Genomic DNA, 18,681 nt, shown 5'->3' on the forward strand with positions numbered 1-18,681 from the left:
AGAAATACTTTATTTAATTTTGTTTTGGAATCTTTAAAGATCAATTGTTATACTTGGTTTCTCTCTCCTTTTATATGCACGGATTATAATTGTAGGATTGCATTAATGCACAAGAAACTTTATGCTTCAGAAATTTTATTATTTAGGGATAACTGTATTTTATGCATAATACTCCATTTTAATTTTGTGCATTCTCCTCATAGTGTAGTTGTGGTTTTAGATGTGTAACTTGAATGCTTTATGTATTGTGTTCTTGGCTTAGCCTTACTAAGGAGGGAGCATTTAACAGACAATAATATCAGTGATCCATCAGGAGCATCTTAGTCTGTGTCCGGAGGTGTGACTATACTGGAAAAAGAAGTCCCCTTTTTATCTTTTTTACTTTAACTGCTAGTCCTATCCTCAGCAGACCATTAAACAGGATACTTTTCTAGTTTAGTCTCCTACAGTGGTGACTTATAATTATTCTAATAGAGCCCAACAAATGGAATTAAATTCTCAAAATCTTCTAAAGGGCCCCCCTCCAATGTTTTTGAGGTACAAAAGGGCAGAAGAATATGAATAACTCATAGTATAGATAACCTCTTCTGAAAGTCCACCAGTATTTTGCATTTAAAGATTGTATAGATTTTATATGAAATTCTACAACAGACAAAACTAATCTATGGTGATAGAAATCACAATAGTGGTTACTTCTGGGGTTGGAAGATTGAATGGGAAAAGGGACACACAGGGTACTGTCTAGGGTCATGGGAATGTTCTGTATCTTAATAGGTGTGTTGGTTAAATGGCTGCATTCATTTGCAAAATTGATCCAACTGTGCTCTTAATTTCTGTGCATTGTATTACATATAAATTTATCTCAATTAAAAATTGCATTGACATTATTAATCAAAAAATTGCATTGACATATTGACAAAACAATGAAAAATGATTCCTCACTTAGCAGATTAGCAAAAATTAAGTCTGATATTGCCAAAGATACAGAGCAATAGAAACTTTTATACATTGCTGGTGACACTGTAAATTGGTACAAGACCACTTTGTGGAACTATTTGGCAATATCTAGTAAAGTTTAAGATTCTCTTTACTTCATGATCCAGTAATTCTGTTTATAGGTAGATACCCTAGAGAAACTCTTGCACACGTATACAAGGAGAACCATAAAAGAATTTGACTGTTGCTGGATAGGGAAAAGCTCGAAACAACTAAACATCTATCAACTAGAAAATGGGATCAATAGATTGATATACAATGGAACACCATACAGCAGTCAAAATGGTTAGTTTTTTTTAAAGTAAACATAGTTCCTTAATTTTATTGAGCACCCATTTTCAAATTTCCAGTAGTCTAAGATATCATAAATGACTTTTATTTTTACATTTTATTTAATTGAATTGGGATTGAAATAAGATTCACACATTCCAATTGATTATTGTTTTTAAAATCTTTAAAAAGTTTTTGACTTGTTTGAGATATAATTGAGAAAATTGTAATACATTTAAAGTGTACAACATGATTATTTCATATATGTATACATTGTGAAAGGGTTCCCATAATTGGGATAATTAACACATCCATCACCTCACATACTTGCTTTTTTCTCTAACACTTAAATTCTATTCTTCTAGCAAATTTCAATTATACAGTATTATATCATTGTATGGTATTATCAACTATAATCACCGTGTTATATGTTAGATCCTCAGACCTCGTTCATCTTTTAAAAAATTTTTTTCCAGCTTTATTGAGATATAGTTGACATATAATGTGTAAGTTTAAAGTATACAATGTGTTGATTTGATACACTTACATGTTGATTGCTAAATGATTATCACTGTACCGTTAGCTGACATCACTCTTCCAAAATGGTTAGATTTTAAAAACATAGTGTTGAGTGCAAAAAGCAAAGCACAAAACTATGTTATGATGTTTACAGACAAATATGCATTAGAAGTACAAAAATATGCATGGGGATGATAAATAGCAAATTCAGGTTAGTGGTGACCTCTGTGGCCTGGAAGAGGACAAAGGGAAAAATAGCATCAGGGAAGACCGCTTATGTAGAATGTTCTGTTAAGCTATGTGTAATCTGTCTACTGGTGAGTTTATTTTGGCTCAAACTCTATATCTTGTGGACTGGTAACAGTTCTCAGACTGATAGCCAGTTCATAGACCACACTTTGAGGAGTATTGTACTACTGTGCATAGCTGAAATATATTGTAATTAAGAAGAAATACTGAACTAACATCAAACAATATGTTTATAACTGATATCTCCTTTCCTTTCTCTTTAGTGGTGTTCAAAACTGGTAATTCTGAATTATTGGAATTAGTCATTATTATGATAGCAGATGTTTGAATTGCACTTTACAGTTAGTTGGCAAAAATTGCGTTTGTCTGTATTTCAAGCATAATTTAGACAATAAAGCACTGAACTCTTCATGTCAGAAGCATGGAATTTGAATCATGGTTATACTGCTTTCTTGTTTTTATGACCGTGGATATATTACTTAACTTATTCTTTCTTTCCTCATCTGTCCAATGAGGAGACTGTCTCCCTCACAAGATTGTAAGAACAAATTAAGGGACCCAGGAGAAAAATGCTAGCACATAGTAGTCACATACATGTTAGTTGAATTTTGATTACTGTATTACATATAAGCCATAGAATTCTTGTGATACTTGGGTCCAAGGGTAGCTGTATAACTTACATCAGGCTGAAACTTTTTTGCAGGTGGGATCATATCTGATTCATCTCTGTATCTATATCCAGTGCCTGGGACTTACTAAATGCTCAACAAATACTAAATTGAAATGCTCTGAATTATTTCATTTAATGTGAGACTCTTGATAGAGACAAAATTGCTCATCAGTGTACAAATGAGGCTAAGATGGAGTAGTGAAGTACTATGCCTGTGCTCATATAGCTAGGGGTTGGTAGAACTGGGACTAGAACCCAAATTGTGTGATTTTAAATCCAGTCTACTTTCCAGAACTATGACTCAGTTTTGTTCTTCTAGCAGAAGACCTGAAAAGTTAGGATAGAACAGAGACATCTTGAGAAAGAAAACACTAACATTCTTCAGTTGTTAACTGTATTTTTGAGGAAATGTAGACCATCAACCATTTTTTTGTTTCATTCTAATTTACTTTGCTTTTTATTTAATTCTAATTGAATCATTGAATGTTCCATATGGTATGTGATCCTTAAGATTATCAGGACCATAAAGAAAACAGAGCTATGGCAGTTTTATGTATCAAAGCTAATGGTTTCTACTTCTTTTTAAGGTATGTTTACTTGGAAAAGTTCATGACCTTTCAGATGTCACTCCGAAGAGAAGATGTCTGGCTTCCACTGATGTCTTACCGAAATTCTTTGCTAGCTGGTGGTGATGATGACACCATGTCAGTCATTAGTGGAATCAGCAGTCGGGGGTCAACTGTACGGAGTAAAAAATCTAAACCATCTACAGGAAAACGGAAAGTGGTTGAAGGCATGCAGCTTGCACTCAGTAAGAATATAGTTTATTCTCTTTGTATTTATCCCTTATGTTTACTAACTGAATTGTCATTGTTTCACCTTATTTTTTTACTTGAGATACATGTTGTTAAGTAATATCTTGCACAATGTCCCCAATTATGTGTAAATGTACTGTTTTAAGAACTTAAATGCATAAACTCAGTTCTCACAACTTGTTAGGTACATCCTCATTTTTCAGATGGGAAAGCTAATACAGAGAGGTTAAGTAATTTACCTAAGGTCATAGTGATGTGCAGTAGCAGAGGCAGGCAGTCTCACTCTAGAGGGCCTGCTTTTTAAAAGATCACTGCGCTAGACTGCATGCATAGGGATGTGGACTCAGTATTATAGAGCTAATCATTATCTAAAAGATCAGGTCATCTAGTTTAAGTGGAGCAACAGATTCAGAAAGGCTGCAACTTTTGAATTTCTATGAAGAGGTCATTAACCATGAAGAACTTGATAGAAATACAAATTGCTATCTACAGTCAGAGGTAGTAATGCTTTATAATGCTTGCATCTCTTGTACTCCTAGCACTCCAGGTTTGGTTCAGATGGGCCTGGAGAATTTTTTCCTTTCCTTAGGAACCTTTAAACAGATTAGAATAGTTGTCAAAATTTGTTCCAGTTATTGCTGAGTAACAAACTACCCCCAAACTTAGGACATAGCAGGGATATGATTTCTGGTGTTTCGATGAGGAGGATTCAAAGGCTGGTGACCCGAATCATATGGAGGTATCTTCGCTTACAGCTATATCTGCTGCTGGCTGTCAGCTGGGACCTGAGCTGGATTGCCTGCCAGAACACCTACATGTGATTTCTCCATGTGGTTATTTGGCTTCCTCACAGCATGTGACTGGGCTCCAAGACCAAGTGTCTCAAGAGACAGGAGGTGGAAGGTGCTAGTTTCTTAAGGCCAGAAACTGGTTTAGAATAATTTCCACCATATTTTATTGACCAAGCAATCACAGGGCCCAGATTCAAGAGGATAGGACATAATCCCCCACCTCTTAATGTGAGGAGTGTCAAAGATTTGGGGGCCATATTGTTAAATTGCCACATGCTTTTTTAGCCATCATTAGGTGTAAGTGTTTAAAACTTGATTGTCCCATGGATTAATGATTTTATATCTTTTGTCCAATAATATAAAGGCATAAACTTATAACTTGTACCACCGTAGATTTAGATTTGGTTGTTAGATAGTCCCAACATCCCAGTTAATTGGGAAAATTTTTTCTCTTTTACAGTGTCCTTGACCACTTAAAATAGTAAGGGCTGATGGATTATGGGAAGTTAAATAAATTTTCCTTTTTTTAAATAGAAAAGTTATCAAAAGATGGTGTTTCCTACACGTTACTATAAATCTTAAAAAAAGTTTTTCTCATCTGAACAAATACCTAATAGTTACAGATTTGTGCTGGGCCATCAAATCTCTCCTTTTCCTTAGATTTCATCGAGCACATATGAATTGGTGTTTATGTAACATCTTAAAGATGGATTATCAAACCAGATACTTCAATTTCTATAGCAAGGGTCAGTGCTCTCTTTCTTTAGGTTTTTGGAGACAGCCATAGAAATTGAGGCATTAGTAAGTTAGAAGAAGGAAGGGTAAATACTGATAAGTTGGCCAGATTTATGCAATTTTGAAGACAAAATTGAAGCCTTAAGAAGGTAAAGGCTGATGTAATTATATTGCAAATTGTGGAATTTGTGTCTAATCCATCTATTACTAGGGTGTTATTAGCACATTTTCTTTCCGCTCTTCCCTTAAAATCTTATGTATAGATATAAGCACATGTATAGTCTTCTAATAAGTTTTCCTCCAAACTCATGTTCAGTCAGTCATCAAATGCTATTAATTTCTCCTCCCAAAGCAGCAATTTTTAAAAATTACTATGAATTCAGTAACACTTGCATGTGAATTTGTCTTTTATTCATCATGGCAGCATCTACAGACATTTGAAAACAAGTAGCTTTTGCAGGCGTGAAAGCTGGTCTTTTTAGTCCAGTGCTTAATGTTCATGTGGATTAGTGCTCCCCTTGAAGTTGTTCTTATGCTTGCTCAGCAGTGAGCATCTTGTAGACTGGGAACCATTCTCTCATTGTCTCTGTTCCTGTTCCCACCTCTGATTCACCTGGGCTACACAGTTAGCTTCCTAACTGGCCTGTTTCCTTATTAGTCTTCGTATTCTTAAGTCAATTCTCCACACTAGCACCACATACTTTGACTAAAACATGTAACTCACCACATTGCTTCCCTTCCTTAAAACCTTCAGCAGTAGTTCTTTTCACCTTAGCACAGCTTACAACACTTTCCATCAGTTGATTGCTGACTCTTTATTCAACCTTACCTTTTGCTGCTTACCCCAGGAGTACCAAACTCTTAGTTTGAACCACGTGAAATTGCCATCTTTGTAGGTCAAAAACTGCTGAATATCAGCAAATTAGTATGCTTCAGTCATTGTTGTTTCATGCCTCAGTGCCTTTGCTTATGTTCTTCCCCTGGCCTAGAAAATTTTACAGTCCACACAGTATCTACTCTAGTTAGAAGGCACTGCTGGGTAGCTGGCTCTGATCCCTCACATTATTCCTGTTCTACCTGTGCTTCCCTCTCTTCTAGCACTTACCACACTGTGTTGTAATTACCTCTGTTTTCCTTCTCCACAACTAGACCGTAAGGGCAGGCCAGGGACTGCACCAACATACCTTTCTATCCCCTTGTTCCTAGGCATTAACGTGTGGAAAGCAACCAGATGTTCCTCGAACTGAACAGGTTGTATTAGACATCTGATTAGTCAAAATTAGTGACTGTGAACTTCATTGGTGTTGATTTTCTTTTTCAGCTGAAGAAAGCAGTAGTAGTGACAGTATGTGGTTAAGCAGAGAACAAACACTGCACACCCCAGTTATGATGCAGACACCGCAACTCACCTCAACGATTATGAGAGAGCCCAAAAGATTACGACCTGAGGATACCTTCATGAGTGTCTATCCAATGCAGACTGAACATCATCAAACTCCTCTTGATTATAAGTAAGTACATTTGCTCATTTTCTGTACTATAACATTATTAATTACATAGAAAAAAGTTAAGTTAAAAGAAGAATAAAATTCTCCTTGAAGCACGCAGGTAACATGGATGTTAGCTCAAAGACAGCAAGAGGAAGCAAGGCAACAGCAGGAGAGAGCAGCAATGAGCTATGTTAAACTGCGAACTAATCTTCAGCATGCCATGTAAGTGAGAGTGCCTTATTGTCTGAGTCTAGGAAGTTCACTAATTCATTTTAACCTATTTTAATGTGTGCCTTATCTAAAAATTTCAGCAAACTCTCTAGAGTAACTAAGCTGAAATAATCAAGGAACTAAAAATTGGTCTTTCCAACAGAAAAAAAAAACTTTTTAAGTTAAATATTAACTAGTTAGCTAAAGGACCAATCTTAGGTTGATCTGTTGGAAAAGTTTAAATATGAATCCTTGTTTATTTTGGTACACAGAATTATAGCTAAAAATCCAGTTTTGTTACATTTTAATTGATTCCCCACCTTAGTTCAGGCCCTCATCTCTCACCTGAACTGTTGTATTAGCTTTCTAACTCATTTTCTTCCCCTCAAATCTCCCATTTATCCTCTCACCAAACCCCTCCCCTCGCTCCTCCCACCACCACTCCATCATTCGCACTGCCATCAAGAATTACTATTCTACAATAAAAATTCTGATCATGTAACTCTTTTACTTAAAACCTTTCCATGGCTCCCCATTGCCTGCAGGATAAAGTTTAAACTCCTTAGCTCATGGCATGCAAGATCTTTCAAAATACAGCCCCTGCCTTCATATTAGTATCATATCCACTCCCTGGCAACTGGCAAAATCATCATAAAAGAACAAGCTCAGGTGTCCCCTTACGTGAAGCTGCGGTTATTTATGCTCCCACAACACTGTGTATATTAATACTTCTTATAGCACTTACCACATTGTATTGTAATTATTTGTTTATGAATTTATCCCTTTCTCTAGACTGTGAGCTCCTCAAGGGCAGGGACTGCTTTCATTGCCTGTCAGTGCTTGGCACATAAAAAGTGCTAAGTAAATGTTCATTGAATGAATAAATGTCCAATGCTAAATAACAGTTTGTAGTCTAACTTTTAAATACTTTGTTTTTACTGGAATCTATATGAGAGCTTTATAAATCTTTATTAACTTTGGCTCCAAAAGTGGCAGACAAGCAATCTTTAGATGATTAGTACAAAAGGAAAGATATGATGATTCTGATTACTTACCTTTTTGAGTTTGAAAGCTTTGTATTTGTAACATAATGTGGTACATGTTTTAATACTAGGAGATAGTAATTGTTACCTTCTTTTTTAAATTTATATTTTGATGGTTTTTGAAATGATGAGAATTTCACCTGTTTTTCTTAAGAAATGATCATTTACCACATGAGTGGTAGCCTATTTAAATTCACTTTAGTTATCTCTGTGGTGACCTTAAGAATCTCTATAGATGAAGTATATTCTATCACATGGATAGATTCTGATCTTAAACTTGTCTAATATGGCCATCATCTATACTATCACTTGATTCTGTCCCCTATTCTCTGTTTCTATGGCCACATTCCCCTTAATATATGTTCTTGTTTTATGCTAAATTCAATAATTAATTTCTTAGCTTTCAACCAGTCACCAGCCAGTCCAAACATTCTGGAATTCTGCCATGCAATCATTGGGTCCGTATCTCTCCCCTGAAAACTTTGTACCAATCCCCAAGATCTTCCACAGCATCTCATTATTCAGTACCATTTACCATTTTTTTGTTTGTAGTTTGTTTTAATTCCCTTTAGAGATAAACTTCCCCAGGTGACTACGAGAGATTATTCCAGTTAAATAATTATTACCAGAAGATTCTTTTGGTTGTTGTAATATAAGTGCTCTATTGCCTGAGACTTTAAAATATTTTTCTTTATACAGTGATTTTTCTGTAATGATATCTGGCCTACAACTGAAAATAATTCCAAATTATTTCACTTTGTTTTATACAAATGAAATGCAGAATGGATTTCTGGTTTTCTCCATAGTCTGCAAAGCACGCATATTCCTTTGACAGTTGCCTTTACCAAATTTAGTAAAATTGCCGTTTACTATCCAGAACTCTTAGGAAATGGATCATTGTCAACGTAGTTGTCCAGGTAGCCTGCATTAGACATCATGTCTTGTTACCTTTTAGCTTTTTAAAGCTGAACATAGTTTTGTGTAAGTTGTAAGCAAGCATTCAGTAAATAATTGATTTAGGGGTGGGTGGATCTTATGAATGAGACAGGAAGGAAATATTGGCCAAACTGGGGAACAAGAAGTCACCCTCAATTTTGCTTTTACTTGGAATCCTTTATGCTGATCTGGGCTAATTTGTGAACTTGAAATTTGAGTTTATTCCTTATAATTATGTGATAACATACAGAATTTTTGGTCTTAAGTTTCTGTATAATTCTTAGTTTTTGAGTTTCATAGGACAGAATCCAAGTTTCAGCATAAATGTTGCTCATTTTTCCTGAAGCAGAATTAATCTTTTTCAGTATATCTTTATACCACTTGATGCATATTTCTCTTGTAATATTTATCACATTTTGTCATAATTAATTATCTCTGTTTCCCTTAGTAGACTGTGAGCTCCTTGAGGGCAGGAACCATGTCTTATTCATCTTGGGGTTTTTTTTGTTTTTTTTTTGGCATCCATAGGACACAGTAGAAACCTGGCACATAATAGGCACTGTGTGAATGAGTGAGTGCCTGGTACACATTAGGTATTGAGTAAATGAGTGAATGATGGGTAAAATTAACATTATATATTAATGAAAATATATGTATTCTGAAAATGTCATTTTTCTGGTCTCTGTTTTATATTTGTTTATTAATTTGTACCCTGCCTACTGTCAAAAAGGATTTGAGGTATCTTGTCTGTTCCCATGTGGGAAATTCTCATTCAACTTTTATATGGGATATCAAAACTATCAAGCTAAATGTATTGAAGTAATGTAGAATGAACATAACTCCTTAGCATTTTTAGACAAGTGAACATTGGGGTTTTGACATCATTGGTGACATGATCAATGCCTAATCATTTTCCCTGACCTTTAATTCCATCATTTTCCATTACACTTGAATATAGAGAGCCACATAGTTGCTGCCAATATATTGATAGTCACAACATTGGTTCAGATCTTGACCTTGTTTTATATTTCTCTAGTCGGCGTGGTACAAGTCTAATGGAAGACGATGAAGAGCCAATTGTTGAAGATGTTATGATGTCCTCAGAAGGGAGGATTGAAGATCTTAATGAGGGAATGGATTTTGACACGATGGATATAGACTTGGTAAGAAACAGTGATTTCTGTAAGATTTTCAACTTGGATCCTTTGGAAGTTAAGTTGGATGTTTATTAGAGGAGAGAAATTCTTCCTATGAAAAGGAATTTTTGCAAAATTCTTAAATAAAATAGTTGCCAAGTGTTTTTATATGAGACAGGATTGAGGAAGAGGGTGAGGTTGGTGAAGGTGTTAGATCCTAGTTTAAGATGATTAACTTTCACATTAATTTAGGAATATACAGATTTAAAGGATACAGTTTGCTTAATATTATACTAAGTATCACAATACCTTATAATTTTCCATTTATTTGCCGTTGTCAAAACAATACATAATTAACTTGATACTACCCTGTTATTGAGACAAATTTCCATATCAGATAATAAAGTAAAATTACTTAAACTTAGAGGTTGAATATTTGTAAGGGTATACTCTTTATTGATAATTACATCATATATGTCATTAGGGCTTTATCATGTACAAAATGCTTCTACATATTTTATTTTGCCACAGATCTTATTCAACTTTGTGAGGTAGATTGAAAGGATTGAGGATATTGAAGCTTAGACAGTTAGCCTATGCAAAGAGACAAAACTAGTAAGCAGTACACTGAGACTATTATAAGTCAGGTCTTCTGATATACCCTCCTGTATTCTCCTTAAAAGGAAGAAATAATTAAATATGGCTTCTCTTCAGAGTAGTGTAATTTGGTGCCTTTAAAGGAAAATGACTCGGGAGAGGCATTTTTAAAGTAAAACGAAAAATGAGTTTTCCAGTTTTTATCTTTTAGAATAATTTTCCATGAATGAATTGCTTTTGTATTTTTTAAAACATTCTGTGATTTGAGTATACATATTTAAAGTATTGTCAGGTACACTTGCAGCTACATAGGCTATGTGAATACTTCATGATAATTAATTTCAATATTTTCAGGTACTATCTGGCTTATAGATATGGCAATTGTCAACTTCGTTCCTTTTTTTCCCTTAGCCACCATCAAAGAACAGACGAGAGAGAACAGAACTGAAGCCTGATTTCTTTGATCCAGCTTCAATTATGGATGAATCAGTAGGTTTAATTTAAATGTACCCCCCAGGATTGCAAAATCAAAAATATAGGCAATTCCTAAGTTTGAAGTTGAAAAGCTGGGACAGCACATTGAAAATGGATAAAAACAATTGTACAGGAGAAAAAGAGGCAGGCAGGAGAGATTTTGGGGGGAGGGGGAGGGGTGATGCAGTGGTGATGACAGATTAAAAAGTACCTTTGAATCCCTGGCCAACGGGGACTTGAATGTTATGTTAAGGAATTAGGACTTTTCCGGTAGGCTTGAGTTACCCATTGAAAGATTTTGAGTGAGGGAGTGGCATGATCAGAATTGTGTTTCAGAAAGTTTTCCTTGGCATTTATGGATGGATAGGATGAATGAGAGGTATCATAATCATAATAATCACAATCATAATATGAAGGCATGGTGAAAAATAGAACTTGATCAAAGGCTTTGATTATAAAGAGAAGGGGATTGAGATATTGGTTATTGTTAGGTATTGTCAATTCTATTTCTTAAGCACTTCTCATATCAATCCCTGCCGCAATATTCTCCCTAACAGTGCCTTGGTTCAAGGCCTCCTCAGTTTTCACTTGGACTATTGCAATAGCCTTTAAACTGATTTTGCTGCTCCACCCCTCCTTTATACCTCTTTTAGGGTCATCTTTCTAAAATGCAAATCTGATCCTCGCACTCATAGTTTTAGGTCTTTCATTGATTTTTTTTTTTCCCTGTTGCCATTAAGAAAAAATTCTGGCTCTTCAGCCTGGCAAACAAAGCTTTTTGTGATCTGGCTCCTTTGCCATCGTAACCTTGGTCTTTTCCTTACACGTGTCCTGTGCTCCAGCCATACCAAATCTTGTAGGTCCTCTCAGACACTATGCTTTTTCATGACTCCATGACTTTGTATAAGCTTTTCTCTCTGCCACAATTGCCCCTTTCCTTTTCCTCCTAGTGAATTCTTCCTTTAATAGTCCTGACATCACCTGTGGAGTTTTTGCTGCCCTCTCCAGATAGATACTTTAGTGTCAGCTCCTATAGTACTTTGTATACACTTTTATTTTGATAATTACGAGTCTGGTATAGTGAAATAAGATACTACATTTTGTTCATTAGACTGAACTCCAGGCAGTGATGATTTTACTCATTTTAGTCCTTCCTGGTGTGATGTTTAGCTTTATTTGTCAAATGAATAATTCAGTTAAGTGCCCTTCATCTCACTTTTTAGTCTCTACCCATTTATGCTCCTTCCTCCTAATACCTACTACTTCAGGTGATTGTTGTACTGTCCTCTGAGGCCTGCCTTCTGTGCTCCAATTTCTCCCATTCTCCCCTTGCACTCCCTCACCTCATAATCTGCTTTCAGAAAGCTCTTAGAAGAATTTTGAGAAACTAACTGACACTAATAATGTCAGATATTTGAGCCAAAAGACAGTTTGGTAGAGTAGCAGGTATGGAAATCTTTGGACAGGCCACCTTAAATCACTGTTTCTCAATCTCTAATGTGCCTATGAGTCATCTGGAGATCTTACTAAAATGTAGATTCTGCTTCGGTAGATCTGGAGTGTGGTCCGAGATTCTGCATCTCTAGCAAGTGCTGTCGATGCTTCACTTCTGCAGACCATACCTTGAGCAGTATAGGTGACCTGGGCCTACCCTAAGCCTGTAGTTTAAGTGCATATTGAGGTATATGGTTCCCTGATGATCTAGGAATATGTATCTTTGCAATTTGTTAAATAAAACATGAAAGTAGTGATTGTGATGCGTAAAAGAATGTTTTCAAGCAGATTTGGTGAAATGCATTAATTCAACAATTGATTGAACTGAAAGTTGGTGCTAAAATGAATAAGATGCTCTCCTGCCCTGAAGGAGCTCGTATTCTAGCCCACCTTTAACTATCACTTTGAAATGAAAAGAACGGAAGCTAGTATTTGAGAACTTATGTGCCTGACACTATACTAGGCATGATTTAGCTTGATTCTCTCAGCAACCTTGTGAGAAAGGTGATGGGTTCCCACTTTTACACCCGAGCAAACTTGGACTGAAGAGGTAGTTCAGTGACTTGCTCAGTTATACATCTTTGTTTAGTGTCAGAGTAATAATTTGATCCAAGTTCCTTTTGATTTAAAAATCTCAACCTGTTTCTGCTATTGTACTTCCCAGAACTAAAGTCAGACTTTATTTGGAAGAAACACCAAGAAAATTTAGAAATTGAAATGATTAACTGTAGTCAAAATTGATATGGGCAGTTAGATATCTCCTTATTTTTTCATGTGTTCCTCTAAAGTCAGGAAAACTATAGGCATTTGTTTCCTTAGTCACTTACTAGATTTGCAAAAAGATATTCTTCACTTGAGATTGCAACCATGTGTCGCTTAATGACGGGGATGCGTTCTAAGAAGTTTATAGTTAAGCAATTTTGTCTTTGAGGGAACCACATAGAGTGTACTCACACAAACCTAGATAATAGAGCCTACATACCTAGGCTATATGGTACTAGTCTAATGGGACTACCAAAACATCATTACGCGGCATGTAACAGTTCTAAAATAATGAAACAGCCATGTAAATTATGTGTGTGTATTTTTGACATTTAACATTTAGAGGAAACTACAATCTCAGTGAGGCCCAAGATAGGGACCTAATAGTTATTTGTTATTTATAGAAAGTTATTGGCATTCTTGTGTTTATTGAATAAGTTACAATTAAGACGATAGTTTACCTGCTTCTGCTAGAATTAGGAAAATGGGCACATGCATCTATACCTGTAGTTTTATAGTATTACCACATGATGGCAGCAGTCACATAACTGAGTGCTCAATAATCTTTAAAGGTTCAGGTATTTTTGGAAGTTTTTGACCATATATATATATATGTATGTATATATATATATGTATATATATGTATATATAAATATGGCCCACATATATATGGTTTTGAGCATATATATATATAGTTTTCTCAAAATGTTAAATGTCAAATACACATACATAATTTACATGGCTGTTTCATTATTATATATATATTTATAAATTAATACTAGTTTATTTTTAAATATACATTAAACTTTACCTCATATTGTCTCAACAATAACTTAAGAAATGGAAGAATGAAAATTTTTAAATGTAAAAACCTGTGTTTGCCTTTATATGATAGCCTCCATGTATTTTTACTCAAGCCTGCGATAAATTAATCATCAAAACAATAGTAAAATTGGGACTTAAATCCTTTTATACACAGTTCTCAGATTCTCTAATTGTAAGTGAAAGTAACCCAAAGCATCCTAGTATAGATACTTTAGCTTATTACTAAATAAATCCTAAATATGTCTTTTTTAACATGTTATCCACATGATTCAGAAGTGATAATAGGAAAACTCTGAGGAGATCAGTTTTGGGTTGCATATACATAAAATTCTAGGTTTATGATTTAGTTTGTTTTATATCTGGAAACATTGGTTTTTCCCATTGTGCCAGTGGTTTCTTTCTGCTACTAGTGGGCCAGTATTGCCACAACAAACCAAAGCTTTCTATTTGTACTTTTCAAATATATGCTTAAGTATTTATCAGTGTTAACACCAGAAACAGGTAGTTTACGTTAACACAAAAAGAGAACAAGTGTCCCTAATGTCCTTCTTCTGTTGAGATTTTCTTAAAGAAAAATTGGTAAGAGAAAGGTTCAGTATAATGGAGCTAATTTAATGTTCTAGTAAGAATCTACTTAGAACCTAGTTTGTACAAAAACAGAAAAAAAAAATCTGTTCAGGCAGTTTCTAGTTAGGCACTCTGTTCGAAAAGATCTTGCGTTCATCTTCATTCCACACTCTACACTAAGAATTGCTAACTAAGATTTTATTCTCTCATTCATCATCAGACCTTCCCTTACCCAGAGTCACAGAGTGTTATAGCTAGGAAGGTCCTTTAAACATCATCTAGGCCTCTTTGGTGGAAACATTCTAACCACCCAAACTCTGACTCTAACCAAAAAAGGAGAACCCTGAATCTTGTTGGAGGGTGTGGGAGGACAAGGGGTGAGTAGCGGTGGTGGCTTTGGTGGGTGACAGGTAAGAAGTGGGGTGCATTAATCCTCTTTGTTCTTGTCACTGGGGATTCCAAACACTTCACTTAATAATTTGCTACAGGAAGGCTACAATCAGATAGATATATTTGTTTCCTGGTCTGAAAGTACACGGTTCCTTCAGATCAAAACAGTTCGTGAGTTCTATGACTTTTGTTAAAGTGACATTTAATTTACTTAATTTGCAAGTAAGAGCCCTTTCTAACCCCAATCTTAGTTCATTACTTCTGGCTTTAATATCGTCTCTTATTAACTCATCATAGTATTTTATAAAATATTACTTGTCATAGTAAGTGCTGGAATTTTAATTGATTAGCCTCTTAGTATATATAGCTAAAAGTTCTATCGTGTTCTTGTTTAATGAATTAGGGAGAATTGCTCCATTGATTATTTGCTTTTACTTTTTTAGGTAGTGACGGGTAATTATTAGATTTTACCTAACGTTCTTTTCCCAACTGGAATGTATGGAAAAGCATCAATATAAGTTAGTTTGCCCAGATTTCACCTTACTTATTTGATTTCTTAAAATTTGTAGTTCTGTTTATTCACTCGGGCCAGATTTCCTAAAGAACACTTCCTATTTTCTGTGTATTTGTATTGTTCTTGGATGTTTTTGGTCTGCACGTTCAAATGCCTTTTAACAAAACTATACCCACTCTTCAGTGCAAATGACCAAGTTTGTAAGACTGTTGTTAAGCTCTTTCCAAAGAACCTGTGCTAGAACTGTATGTCAGCAAGCACATTCATTTGTTCATTCAACAAATGTTGAGTGCCTACCTTCAGAACATGAGGGGTGTGTATAAACATATAAGTGAGGCGCAGTCTCTGCTCTTAGTTATATTTGTGAGGTAAGTAGCATCTTGATTAGGCCTGATGTTATTTTATTATATATTGATGGTCATTTTAATTTTAGAATTACAAATCTGAAGAGGGGAATTTTTCAAAGTGTTTTTATTAGCATGTTATTAAACTTAATATTATCAAATATCAATGTAATATTTACAGATATATTTTACAAAGAAATGAATGACAATTTTAACGAAATTTTTTTTCCCTCTCTCTCATTAGGTTCTTGGGGTGTCAATGTTTTAATACCAGTACACAATTAAATCTGTGGTGAAGTCATTTTCTAAGTGGAAGAGGAAATTTTAAAATAAAGTGTGGTAGATACAGTGAAATCCTGTACAGATTTTTCTCTAAGGAGAATATGACATGCTTATGCTTACCAAGATCAAGTGCATTGAGGGGCAGTTTTGTTTGCCTGAAAAAAGTAAAGGACAAGTAAACAATTTGATGATAAGCTACAGTTTTTCTTAGAAAGTAAATATTTTATTTATGCGCTGTTAGTTGGCTTTTGAATCAATTATTTCATGCTTTTTTTAAAGAATATAACAATCTGAAGAGGCATTTGGTACAGACATGAATTCTCTCACATTTATTTACTGGGTATACTAAGTAATGATGACCTCTGCTGGATTTCTGTTTACATCCAAGAAACAAAGTTAAGAATGAAGTTATTCCCCTACCTTGAAATGATAGGATAAAATTGTTTTTAGCATTCTAAATTTAAATGCTTAAAACATCAATCAACAAAGCTTTCTTTTAAATATTGTAATTGTGGAGAAAAGTAAACTTATAAGCAGAACTTTTACAATTTTTTCATCTAAAATGTATTTTAAGATATTTTTAAAATCCAAGAGCTTCTCTATACTTTTCAGAAATATCCAGATGCAGTGAACTGCCAGAAGGTAACCAGTCTCAAACATGCTTATCCCATTATCAACCCTGAAAGTTTGCTTGTCCTTTAAGATACAAATGTAATGTTGTGATATTCCTTCCAGTAGTGCCACTGTATTTTGTCTCCAAATAAAAGAAGCTTATTGTAGTATGTTTGCAGAAAAATTCTAAACAAAAATTATACAGCTTATTAGAGTGTGGGAATAGGGATCTAAATTTTAAATAAAATTATATATATATATAAATTGGTGCTGATTTTATAATTGCGCAGTTTGTTTAGTTTTTTCTTACTTTTAAATTCCAACTTAAAATTATGAGGTTTCAGAAATATATTGAAAGTTTAACAATGTTTAAAAATAGAAAAGCATGAGTGTTCATGCTTTAAAATGATTTTTAAATTTGTATTTTATATTGTTTTATCTATCTGTCTTTGCAAGCAGTCTTCAGGTTAAAGATACTTCTAACAGGTTACAGTACATTTCCTCTGTATGTAAATTAGATGGGATAATAGAATTCATAACCCATAATATTCTTTGAAAGCTAAGCTTTAAACTTCATTTTATGTCCTTTCACAAATAAATTAGTTTAAAACAGAAAGTGGCTACTTGCCATTTTGACGTCAACTCATTTTGCGAGGCTTAGGCAGCTAGACATCGTTTAAAACAAAATATTAACTTATATTACATGTATATCTACCTTTGTCAGTCGTCTCTCAGTTCTTGAGGTATATTATTTTAATCATTCCATGCCTTAATATGCTTGCAATACAAGAATATCTTCAGATGGGTGAATACCAAAAGGCTTCCAGTTCTTAGAGTCAGAAATCAACAAGCATTGGGCTGTGGTAGCCAAAAACCATAGGTTAGCTAAAAGATCATGGTAAAATACAATTATTTTATTAAATCATGGTTAATAACAAATAAAACCAGACTTGTCTAACAGATTTTCCATCAACAAATATTGTTATGTGCAAAAGTATTGCCTATGTTGTTTTTCACACCACTGCATTTACTAGAACTGCTGAGAGGACTGTATATATGATTTTAAACCTAAGTTGATTTTTTTTCTCACTCTTGAAAGGAGTACTTCTTTGTGAAAGCAGTTCTTACAGCTTTGTTTTCAACCAGCTAAAAATGTTTTATATATTACTCTAACCTGTTGTCCTCCACATTCTATTGTCCTAATTGTACTGTTTTCTGATTTGTATTTATGTCTTGAGACAGTAACTTTTTGAATAAAAATAAACCTACAGTATGTTGTATGTTTTATCTTTTGAAATTGAAGGAGGAGGGTGGCTATAAATGGTTTAGAAAGTATATCTATTATCACATCTTTTAACCTGTTTGGGTGGGAATAATTTATAGAAAACTGCAATTTTATAATTTTAATAAATCGTATGTATTTTTAAATGAGACTAAATCCCTAATTGGGTTATTACTTTAAAATAGAAACCTGTGATCATTATTACTTTAATTTTTATCTGGTATGGGTTAAACACTCTTTAAAGTGTCTGCATTGTTCATCTAAGATACATTTGAGTGCCTACTATATGCTAGGCATGTGTTAGAGATCTAACAGTGAACAAGATAACAAAATAGACAAGATCCCTCCCTCATAGGTCTAGTGGGTAAACAAGGAAAGAAAATAATTAAAGTTGTAGTAAGTGCTAGGAAGGAAACTAGCAAAGCGTGCAAAGCAAGCGTGCAAAGCAAGCGCACACGCATGCACGCGTGGGAGAGTGTGTGTGTGTGTAACCTCCCTTAGATAAGGAGCTCATGCTTGGAGGTGAGTGAAAGTCAACATTTGAAAAATAAATGAATTCTTATTGAAAACTCTTACAGTCTTTTAATGTGTTGAGGTTTGCATTGTACTCTTAAAAATGATTCATATCAGTGTAACACTAACACATTGGCCATTTAGGGTAGTTTGTAGATTATGTTA

The 18,681-nt window shown here is 34.5% G+C and overlaps 1 protein-coding gene across 14 annotated transcripts in view; it reads left to right on the plus strand.

Moving 5' to 3' along the window:
- Positions 1 to 17,994, plus strand: part of STAG2 (STAG2 cohesin complex component) — a 134,954-nt gene extending 116,960 nt beyond the window's left edge. For 8 of the 14 annotated variants that reach the window (XM_070257533.1, XM_023633545.2, XM_070257532.1 and 5 more), the window contains 6 exons: positions 3,292 to 3,515; positions 6,367 to 6,556; positions 6,647 to 6,757; positions 9,761 to 9,887; positions 10,869 to 10,946; positions 16,072 to 17,994. In XM_070257533.1, the coding sequence (XP_070113634.1) occupies positions 3,292 to 3,515; positions 6,367 to 6,556; positions 6,647 to 6,757; positions 9,761 to 9,887; positions 10,869 to 10,946; positions 16,072 to 16,095 (754 nt within the window). In that variant the 3' untranslated portion in view covers positions 16,096 to 17,994. The remainder of the gene's footprint in view (positions 1 to 3,291; positions 3,516 to 6,366; positions 6,557 to 6,646; positions 6,758 to 9,760; positions 9,888 to 10,868; positions 10,947 to 16,071) is intronic. The other 6 variants (XM_070257534.1, XM_070257539.1, XM_070257536.1 and 3 more) reach the window with 1 other exon arrangement.
- Positions 17,995 to 18,681: the final 687 nt, after the last annotated feature.

The sequence above is a fragment of the Equus caballus genome, chromosome X (genome assembly GCF_041296265.1).
Source record: "Equus caballus isolate H_3958 breed thoroughbred chromosome X, TB-T2T, whole genome shotgun sequence".
In the NCBI taxonomy this organism is placed as follows: Eukaryota; Metazoa; Chordata; class Mammalia; order Perissodactyla; family Equidae; genus Equus; species Equus caballus.